This window comes from Chlorocebus sabaeus, chromosome 13 (genome assembly GCF_047675955.1).
Source record: "Chlorocebus sabaeus isolate Y175 chromosome 13, mChlSab1.0.hap1, whole genome shotgun sequence".
Lineage (NCBI taxonomy): Eukaryota > Metazoa > Chordata > Mammalia > Primates > Cercopithecidae > Chlorocebus > Chlorocebus sabaeus.
The window spans coordinates 10,950,331-10,960,825 of record NC_132916.1 but is presented as its reverse complement, the minus strand read 5'-3'; the positions used below and the strand labels follow the sequence as shown (position 1 = coordinate 10,960,825).

At 41.1% G+C, this 10,495-nt stretch overlaps 2 protein-coding genes across 5 annotated transcripts in view; one reads left to right on the top strand and one right to left on the bottom strand.

The window, feature by feature from the left end:
• The window catches only part of SOD2 (superoxide dismutase 2), a 43,670-nt gene extending 43,506 nt beyond the window's left edge, over nt 1-164 (bottom strand). The window contains exon 1 of the mRNA XM_038001174.2: nt 54-164. The gene's annotated coding sequence lies outside the window, so the exon portion shown is untranslated. The remainder of the gene's footprint in view (nt 1-53) is intronic.
• Nucleotides 84-10,495, top strand: part of WTAP (WT1 associated protein) — a 29,651-nt gene continuing 19,239 nt past the window's right edge. For 2 of the 4 annotated variants that reach the window (XM_008007723.3, XM_008007726.3), the window contains exons 1-2: nt 84-190; nt 9,075-9,112. In XM_008007723.3, coding sequence (XP_008005914.1) covers nt 9,083-9,112 — 30 coding nt within the window. In that variant the 5' untranslated portion in view covers nt 84-190; nt 9,075-9,082. Of the gene's footprint in view, nt 191-347; nt 547-9,074; nt 9,113-10,495 lie in introns of those variants that run through there. The other 2 variants (XM_008007722.3, XM_008007724.3) reach the window with 1 other exon arrangement.

Genomic DNA, 10,495 nt, shown 5'->3' with positions numbered 1-10,495 from the left:
CCGGCGCCCGCGGAGCTCGCGCCAGGCTCCTGGGAAAGGACGGGGCGTATTACCTGGGAGCAGCTGCTCCACTGCGCCTCGAGGCCCCGATCGCGCTAGGCTGGCGGCCTCCCTCCCTTCACCTTTCCTCTCCTGGCAGGGCCCGGCGGCGGGCGAGTGACTGCGGCCACGCCTGAAAGGCGACTCTTCTGTGAGTGGGCCAGAACGCGAACATGGCGGAGCGGGGAGGCTGGCGGGAGGCGGGAGGCAGTGGCGCTGGCCTGCGGCGAGTTTGGGCCGGCTGTGGGGCGGGGCAGGGCGGAGCGGAGCCGGGTGGCGGGGCGGGGCCGGGCGGCGGGTCCTGGTTTCCTCCCTCAGCGCCATTTTGTGGCAGCGAGACCCACAAATAAAGGGGAGCGCTGGGGTTGCGGCGGGACTAGGAGTGCGGCGGGGCAGGCGCCAGTGCTGTCCGGCTGCGCGGGGGCCCGGGGGGCCCGGGCGGCAGGGCAAGCAGCGCGGCCTCGGCCTATGCGACTGGCGGCGCCGGCGCGGCTTCTGCCTGAAGAGGTAGGTGCGGGCCGGCTGGCGGGAGCGGCCGCGGGGGACCTCCGGGGCTGAGGGTTGGGGCGCAGCCGCCCCCAGCCGGTAAGGGGCTGGCAGGGCCCGAAAGGCCACTCGGGCCCGGCGCGGCACCTGTCTCGTTATCCGCTCTCCCTTCCCGCCAGCGGGGAACACTTCCGCCGCGTCGAGGCCATTTTATCTCCGTCCTCCGTCCCCAGGGCCCGGGGTGAGAGGGGTGCTCCGGCGGCCGGAGAGACCGGCCACTCACGGAGGTCGGAGGATGCCCTCCCCGGGCTGAGCGGCGGCGCTCGTTTTTTCCTCACCTCGGTGTCGCTCCCTCCACCTCCCTTGGGCCTCTGCCGAGTTCAGCAAGGAAAAAAAGAAACGTTCGTTCCCTACATTTCATGTCACGCAGTAGGATGTTACTGCAGCTACGTTCTCTTGTAGACTTCCATTTTTAAATGAGTGCATGCATTCTGAGGAAAGAAACTGAATTATTTGCAGATTTTTGTGAAATCCAAGTCTTATGTTGGATCCCTGTGAGGCAGTTACTACATTATTTTTTTAACCTTTTTTCATAAGTCAGTGTACACGTAGTGGAAAAGGCCAAGTTCTTGTTTTGATAAGGAAGTCACTTGGTTGGTTGATCCCAAAGGACTAGCTTAACATTATCAAGGACTAGCATAGCTGATTATGTAAAAAAAAAAACAAAAAACTGTTTAGTCTGGTAGGGAAATACTTCCATTAGTATGTTACAGTTAGAAGTTGTATTTGTGCCTATTTTATCTAGTTTTAGTTAATTCCATTGCTTCAGAAGATAAGTGGACGTCATAGATCCATCACAAGGTCTCGTTTTTTGGATTTTAAAATTTTGACCATTAAGTTTTCTACGATAAACATGTTGTGGTCATTTAAAACCGTAATTTAAAATTCTGAGCGAAAAATCTTTTCAAGGTGGATACATTTTAATTCATTCAAGTAGCATCTGATTAGGCAAGTCCGCAGGTTGGCTTGTGATAAGGTTGAGGTTACATTTTACAGGTTTGGATAGGTGTGTTTCTTACAGTGCTTTTAGATCTTAAGGTATCTTAAGCAGACACATAGTTTAAAAGTTCAGTATTTTTAGTACTTTTTCAGTGGCAGAATTTGTATAAGCTACCAGAATGTCTAACTCCTAAAGGATAAAAGTAATAATAATAGGGTGTCCCAGGCACAGCTTATTTTTACATGGCTCTTTTATGTGTAGCTTTTCCAATTCAACGTTGAGTCATGTTTGCTGAAAATATTTTTGTGTATTGTTTGTCAGAAATAAGCTGGTAGAGATGAAACAGAAAATATGTAAAAGCCCTATGATGTGGAGATGAGCATTGTCACAATTTGTACAGTACAGTGTTCAAGGTCTCTTATGGTCTTGTATGTAGTATTGAATCCCTTTGAATATATTGTTTAGCAGTTTAGATCATTATGTTTCTTGCTCGTCAAAATTGTGTGTTAGTAGGTCCTTCAGCAAAACAAGACTAAGATAGTGTTTTTAATTTTTTTAGTTGTCTCCAACTTTCTGCCTCTAAATATTTTGATTCTTGTAGTTACTAAGCTTAACACAGAAAAACTTTTCAGTATCTCCACAATAGTATACTTCATTGTGTATAACAGGGTATTCCATCTAACTAGAATATAGTGCTATAAATATTTTCTGCCTTTGAAAATACAGTTAGTAGAATTTAATCTTTTCTAAGTGCACATTGAAGTTGCCTTTTTTGTTCATATTATGTTCATATTTTGTTTGAAAAATCTATTTGTAGCATTTTTATTGTGCTGAAAGCATTAATATTTGCAGCACTTTGTGAGGCAGGCAAAATTATCTTTTTGCTGACTTGAAACTGCAAGAGTTAAAAGACTTGCTTGGAATCACATATGGCAGATAGAGGGTAAGGAAAAGATGGCCTTTCAGTTCCTCATCAGTACCTTGCTCCTACAGTGTCTGAAGATTGATTTCTTACATTCAGCTATGATTTGTTTCACCAAGGTACTGTGTCTTCTTACTGAAGTTGTGTTGGCTGGCGCTTGCCTCTGTTCAGAGGGAACTGAGTTACCTGACTTTATGATGCTGAGAGCCAGGAAGGTACTGGGATCTGGGATGTTAGGCACCTAACCAGTCAAGACTGAACTCCATACTAAGCTGTTTTTCTATGTTAAGGCATCAAGAGTAGATGATTGTCCTGATATTCTGAGATATATTATCTCTGAATTATCTACATAAATAACTGAAACCTTTTCGTGTTATAAAATTAGTCAATCATGTTACCACCTTTTTGGGTGGCACTAAATTTGAGACCCTTACCCCAATTTATTAATAGTTGTTTTAATCACCTAATAGCTAATCACCTAATGACTCACAGTCATTTTCATCCTGGAAAATGGGAACTAACTTTGACTTTGAAAAGTGCTGTTATTCAATGTGTGACTCATAAGAACTGAGCATATTTTATTATTTTCCTTCAGGATTCAATTTTAATTGACTCCAAATGATGTTATGGTCATTCTGTTTTTCTGATGTGACAATAGATTGTTCTGAAAACCTGGAATATTCATTGTCTTTATGAATCTAGAATTGACTTTAAATGGTAATTGTGTTTGTCATTTGCGCTTAAAAAAAAAAAAAAAAAAAATTGCCCTGGGGAATACCAAACTTCTCAGTACCTTCTTGTGGTGTGAAAGTCAAAATTGCCAATTAGGTTCTATTTTGAGCAAATAGTTGAATGTTGTTAGATAGTTGTAAATTTTGAACCTGTTCTAATTTGATTTTGCCAGATGGTGCATTTAACTTTGTGACATATCATGGACTTCCAAGGAACGATTTACTTTTCCTCAGATTAAAGTTGAGAAAGGATTTTCTTTCTAAATGCCGAGGCGCTGAATTTCCCAAGTTGGATACCCCAAACAGCTAGAGTGATCTTAAAAGTGACTCTGAGAATTGACTTAGGAAGCGTACACATTTATCCAAAACCTGTATTTACTCCTGACTTACATTACAAATAACAGAATTTTATTTTTAAAGAAAAGTTCAGTAAAAATCTCCATTTAATTAAAATCTACTCAACATCAAACTTTTTAAAAAGAATGTAAGCCAATGTCGAGTTCGAGACCAGCCTGGCCAACATAGTGAAATAATGTCTCTACTTAAAAAAAAAAAAAAAATACGAAAATTAGCTGGTCATGGTGGCGCGCGCCTGTAGTCCCAGCTCCACAGGAGGCTGAGGCAGTAGAGTCGTTTGAACCCAGGAGGCGGAGGTTGCAGTGAGCCAAGGTCATACCCCTGCACTCCATCCTGGGCAACAGAGAGAGACTCCGTCTCAAAACAAAAAAAAAAAAGAAAAGAAATTTCAGTAACTGTAGGCTGGGTGTGGTGGCTCACAACTGTAATTCCAGCACTTTTGGAGGTCCAAACAGGAGGATCACTTGAGCCCAGGAGTTCAAGACCAGCCTGGGCAACATAGTAAGACCTCATCTCTACTAACAAGAAAAAAAAAATTAACTGGGCATGGTGGTGCACACCTGTGATCCCAGCTACACAGGAGGCTGAGTCAAGAGGATCAGTTGAGCCCAAGAGATAGAGGCTGCAGTGACCCATGATCGAGTCACACTGCACTCCAGCCTGGGCGACAGAGTGAGACGCTGTCTCAAAGAAAGAGAGAGAAAAAGAAAATTTAAGTAACTTCTGTTTAGAATTCTAAATATTGGAGATGCCAAGAATTCCGCAGTAAGTGTTAGAAACAGTCAGGATGACAGTGTGACTATTATCCGCAACCTGTGAATTATCTTTTCAGGTGTTTCAAGAAACACTGAGTGTGTGTTTTTGATGGGGAGAAGGAAACTAATAATTAAATGCCCATTTTGTTCCAGTTGCCATGCTAAAGATTAATGTCTGTCTTCAGAAATAGCACAATATTTGGACCCTAGTTGCAGTAATTCTCTTTGAGGTGGGGAAACTGAGGTGCAGAGATTTTGCTACTTTTGTATTTGCAAAATTGACAGCCTGTTTTAGAATACCAAGGTTATCAGAACTGTCTTCATGTGTTTCTTAGTCCTTTTAATGCCCTTTAAAAACAGATTATCATCTCGTTGCTAACTAAGCTTACAGTTAATTTTATTTTAATGGAATAAGAATATGGATACTTGTCTTTAAGAAGAGGGTAAGCAAATAAACTTTATGAAGACGCAAGTAAACTTTAAGAAGAGAGTAAGCAAGTAACTTTATGATGCTGAGAGCCATCAGCATCATAGTGGGATCCGGGAAGTATCAGGTTGTAGAAACATACACAGACAATCCTTGCCAAAATCCTGGCAAAGGAATTTGAACCCTGGTGTATGAAAAGTCTGCCCTTTGCATACTCGGGTTTCGCATGCCATGAATGCTGTATTTTTGATCCGAGTACTGTATTTTTTATCTGAGTTTGATTGAAAAAGATCCACATATAAGTGGACCCATACAGCTAAAACCTGGGTTGTTCAAGGGCTAACTATAATAACTTTCATAAACTGGAATTTATATTGAATAACATCAATGATACTTTAGTATTACAACTAAAATTGTACATACTGAGTAGGTAGGATACCAAGTAACTAGATAAAAGGTATACCACCTAGCCTTAGTGATAAATACAGCTGTTTTCAAACTGTCACTCTCTTACCACAGTACCTGTTATATGAAGTTCCTGGTTGGTTCTCAAAATTTTGTGTTTGCATATACATAGATACAGATACTGATATACTGGTTAAATATGTACAGGTAAAATAGCTAAAATTGTCTTTTAAGATTTTTTAAATTAAAAATATTGGCCAGGCATGGTGGCTCACACCTGTAATCCCAACACTTCGGGAGGCCAAGGCAGGCGGATCACCTGAGGTCAGGAGTTCAAGACCAGACTGGTCAACATGGTGAAACTAAAAATACAAAAATTAGCTGAAAGTGGTGGTGGGCCCCTGTAATCTCAGCTACTCAGGAGGCTGAGGCAGGAACATCGCTTGAACCCAGACTGCGGAGGTTGCAGTGAGCCGAGATCGCACCATTGCACTCCAGCCTGGGCAACAAAGACTCCGGGGTGGGTGGGTGTGTATGTATATGTGTGTGTGTGTGTGTGTGTAAAATTAATATTTCGCTCTAGAAAAATTACAAGGAAATGCCATTTTTGATATCTGAGTTCTAAGACTTCGCAGTCTAATGGAGTGGATGCACGTGTCATGCTAAAATAGAAGTAGTTAGACATGTGGAGTTAAATATGGTGATGGTTTCTCAGATGATTAAAATGACTGCCACCAGGTTAAGGTAGTTACAAAGCAGCTTTCTGTAATAGCAGCAGAGATTATAAACTGGGCAACAAGGGTCATAAAGTAGGCAGGAACCAATTTAAAGAAAAAAATATACATTTTATTCATAGTAGTATGGTTTATGTCTTCATAGGACAGAGTGACTTGCTCAGTGAAACAGACTATACATTTAGCTCAGAAACAAATAATATACTGAGGTTTTTATCAGTTTACTATATCCCTTGAGAAAGATTAAAGAGGGAAGGCAGGGTGCAGTGGCTCACACCTGTAATGCCAGCACTTTGGAAGGCCGAGGCAGTTGGATTGCTTGAGCCCAGGAGTTCGATACCAGCCTGGGCAGCATGGTGAAATCCCGTCTCTACCAAAAAGTACAAAAATTAGCTGAGTGTGGTGGCACATGCCTGTAGTCCCAGGTACTCAGGAGACTGAGGCCGGGAGGATCACTTGAGCCTGGGAGGTCAAGATTGCAGTGAGCCGTGATCGCACCACTGAACTCTGGTCTGGGTGACAGAGCAAGACTGTCTTAAAAAAAAAAAGCCTGGCACAGTGGCTCATGCCTGTAGTCCCAGCACTTTGGGAGGCTGAGGTGGGCAGATCACCTGAGGTCGGGATTTCAGGACCAACCTGACCAACATGGAGAAACCCTGTCTCTACTAAAAATACAAAAAATTAGCCGCGCATGGTGGCGCATGCCTGTAATCCCAGCTACTTGGGAGGCTGAGGCAGGAGAATCACTTGAACCCAGGAGGTGGAGGTTGCGGTGAGCCTAGATTGCGCCATTGCACTCTAGCCTGGGCAACGAGTGAAACTCCATCTCCAAAAAAAAAAAAAAAAAAAAAAAAAGATTAAAGAGAGAAAGAAGCAAGCCAGTAACCTAGATCAATTTATGATTTTTTCCTCTGAATTCTGCTTTCTTCAACACAGTTTACTTAATCTGAAAACCAGGATTTAATAACAGTATGTTTACAATGTTTCATTTATAAAGTAGAATTGAGATTGTACATAGTATAAAAAATGCTGTTGGAAGGTTATCTCCTTTTGAGGAATCTCAAAATCAAGTGGGAGAAATCAAGTAGTTTTGGTGTGTGTGTGTTTTGTTTGTTTTAATGAGAGACAGGGTCTTACCACATTGCCCAGGCTCGATTCAAACTCCTAGGCTCAAGCAGCTCTCCTGTCCCAGCCTCCGGAAGTGTTGGGATTACAAGTGCAAGCCACCACACCAGCCTCAAGTAGCTTTCGAGATGGCGCCACAGCACTCCAGCCTGGCAACAGAGTGAGACTCCATCTCAGGGAAAAAAAAAAAAAAAATTCAGTTTAACATACCAAGCTTTTAGTCAAAGTTCTAGTAGTTTAGAATTTATAGTAAGTATGGGTAAGTAAAATAAACCATAAATACTGTAAAGTAAGGGAACATTCGTGACTGTGCTATTAGAAATAATAACTAGGGCTGGGCATGATCCTTGCATGTGTAGTCTTAGCTACTTGGGAGCCTGAGGTGAGAAGATGACTTGAGAGTTCAAGACTATCCTGGGCACTATGGTGGGTCCCTATCTCTTAAGAAAGAAAGAATGAGAATAACTAGTGTAAGAACTAATTTCTTAATTTGTATAAATTATTAATATGCCAATTGCAATTTAGATGCTTTTTCAAAAGATCACTGGTACTCAGAACCTGATTCAATTTTTTAATCCTCATAGAATTTTTATATAAAGATTTTATGTTTGTCTGGTTAGCGCTTCATGTTGTATGCTTCTTTTTTCCGACCTTGTATTTTAATGTGATGCTTAAGGTACGTTTATTACACATTTTTTCTTTGTCTTTTTTTATTGTGTGGATTTGTAGAGTTTAATGAATAATAGCTGCTATTAGCATTCATTCTAAAAAATAGCATAATAAAGTGTTCTCTACTTGAATTCATTAACCTATCTTTGAAACGGAGTTAAGTGAATTTTGTATAATAAAGAAGCTAATTTTGAGATGCAAAATATTTGGCATAAAATTAAATACTGAAGGAATATTTTTATTAAGGTGTGACATACCCGTGTATGTGAATTTTTGTTGTTTGTTTGAGATGGAGTCTCTGGTGCCCAGGCTGGAATGCAGTGGCGTGCCATCTCGGCTCACTGCAACCTCCACCTCCCGGGTTCAGGCAATTCTCCTGCCTCAGTCTCCCTAGTAGCTGGGATTATAGGCGTGTGCCACTACTCCCAGCTAATTTTTTTGTTTTTAGTAGAGACCAGGTTTCACCGTGTTGGCCAGGCTTGTCTTGAACCTCTGACCTCAAGTGATCCACCCACCAGCCTTCCAAAATGCTGGGATTACAGGCGTGAGCCATCACACCCAGCATATACATATACTTCAAAATATAGGCCGGACGTGGTGGCTCATGCCTGTAATCCTAGCACTTTGGGAGGCCAAGGCTGGCAGATCGCAAGGTCAGAAGTTCGAGACCAGCCTAACCAACATGGTGAAACCCCATCTCTACTAAAAATACAAAAACTAGCCAGGTATGGTGGCTCGCACCTGTAGTCCCAGCTACTTGCGGGGCCGAGGCAAGAGAATTGCTTGAACCCAGGAGGCGGAGGTTGCAGTGAGCCGAGATAGCACCACTACACTTCATCCTGGGCGACACAGTGAGACTACGTCTCAAAAAAATAAAAATAAAATATATAATATATCTTAAAAAAAAACTATTGGGCAGTAGTAAATTATGACTGTGGTAGGTACTGCCTTGCTTTAACAACCTAATGCTATAAAAGGAAGACTTAAGCTGGTATTACCCTTTAATAGCCCCTTAGCAACATGGCTAGGATACTACTTGAGGTCAGTATCATGTCTGTGACGAGACTTTCATAGGGGGATTGTAATAGTGTGATGAGAAATTGTATTTCTCTTGACCCTTTATGGCGACATCAAATGATTTGAATGGCTGATCAGCTTTTTTATGAGGGAATTTGTAAAAACTACCCAATAACTATAATAATGGAAGATGTTAACAGGAAGATCTGGGTGTAGAGTATATAGGAACTCTGTAATATCTTTGCCACTTTTTGTAAATCTAAAACTATTTTTAAATTATTTAAATTGTAATTACTCGACAGTAATTTAGTTCACTAATAAATTGATTTGAAAGAGTCAGTATTTTTTATCCCTACTTGCACTGGAAGAAAATCAATTGAACTTGTTTTCCTCAACTTTTTTTTTAGGATTCAAGATGACCAACGAAGAACCTCTTCCCAAGAAGGTATGGGTTTTGGTTTTGGGTTTTTTGTTTTGTTTTGTTTTGGGTTCTGTTTTGTTTTTTTAAGCAGTTGTAAGCACTTTTTTAAAAAAATAGACTGGAAGGATTATCATTGTTTGCTTATTTCTCATTTCTTTGCCTTTATAACAATAATAGCATTGGAGTTGTACAATGTGCTAGATATTGTATCTTATATCCAGTATATTTTTAGAATATTTTCAGATTTTGGAAAACTTTAGTTATAATAATATTCCCGTGGTCTACTCTTAACGTTCATTATGTGACTATTTCCAGCTACATATATACAAATAACGTCAAAAATGGAGATCATGAGTATATTATTCTTTTCCTACTGTAAATCCCTTTGATTAAAATTAAAAACTACTTTATTTTTAAAAAATGGTTATAGCTAGTTTTCAAATTCTACTTTTTTCTCTGAAATTTTGTTGTCTAGTCTCAATCTCCCCCTGCTGTGCATTCCTACCTCGAGTTTACTCTTACATACACACACAGTGGATGTTATAAAAGAGCAACATAGTCTCTAGGAGGAATTTGTGATTCAATTGGGAAAGCAGGGCATGTGCTTAACTAAACTGAATATTTAAGTGAATAGATACTACAGAAGTTTCCTGTTGTGGAGTGAAATTACTCATAAAATGAGTAAAGGATTGTACTATACTTTCATAATCTGAGAATTACTGTGTGTTCCCTCTGGTAGCCTTTGATTTTCCTCCCTTGGAACAGGGTCTTGCTCTGTTGCCCAGGCTGGAGTGCAGTGGTGCAGTCTCAGCTCACTGCAGTCTCCGCCTCCTGGGCTCAAGTGATCATCCCACCTCAGCCTCCTGATTATCTGGGGACTACAAGTATGTGCCACCACACCCAGCTAATTTTTGTGTTTCTTGTAGAGATGGGGTTTTGCCATGTTGCCCAGGCTGGTCTCGAACTCCTGGGTTCAAGAGATAGCCACCTGCCTCTGCTTTCCAAAGTGCTGGAATAATAAGCGTGAGCTGCCTTTGGCAGCCTTTTAATATTTTACACTATGATAGTCTCCCCCATTCTATATTATAGTAATACTATTTTACTGGTTAGTATTATAATTTGAAACATTTTTTAGGAAAAAAATTTAAGTGAAATAAGGAAAATACTAATAAAATAAGGAAATACTAATAAAGCCTTTATTTTCTTTTTATTTTTTATTTTCTGAGACAGGGTCTCACTCTGTCGCACATGCTGGAGTACAGTCGTACAATCTTGGCTCATTGTGGCCTCATGCCCCAGCTTATGCAGTCCTCCCACCTCTGCCCCCCAAAGTAGCTCAGACTACAGGTGTGCTGCTACGCCTGACTATTTTTTGTATTTTCTGGTAGAGATGGAGTTTTGCCATGT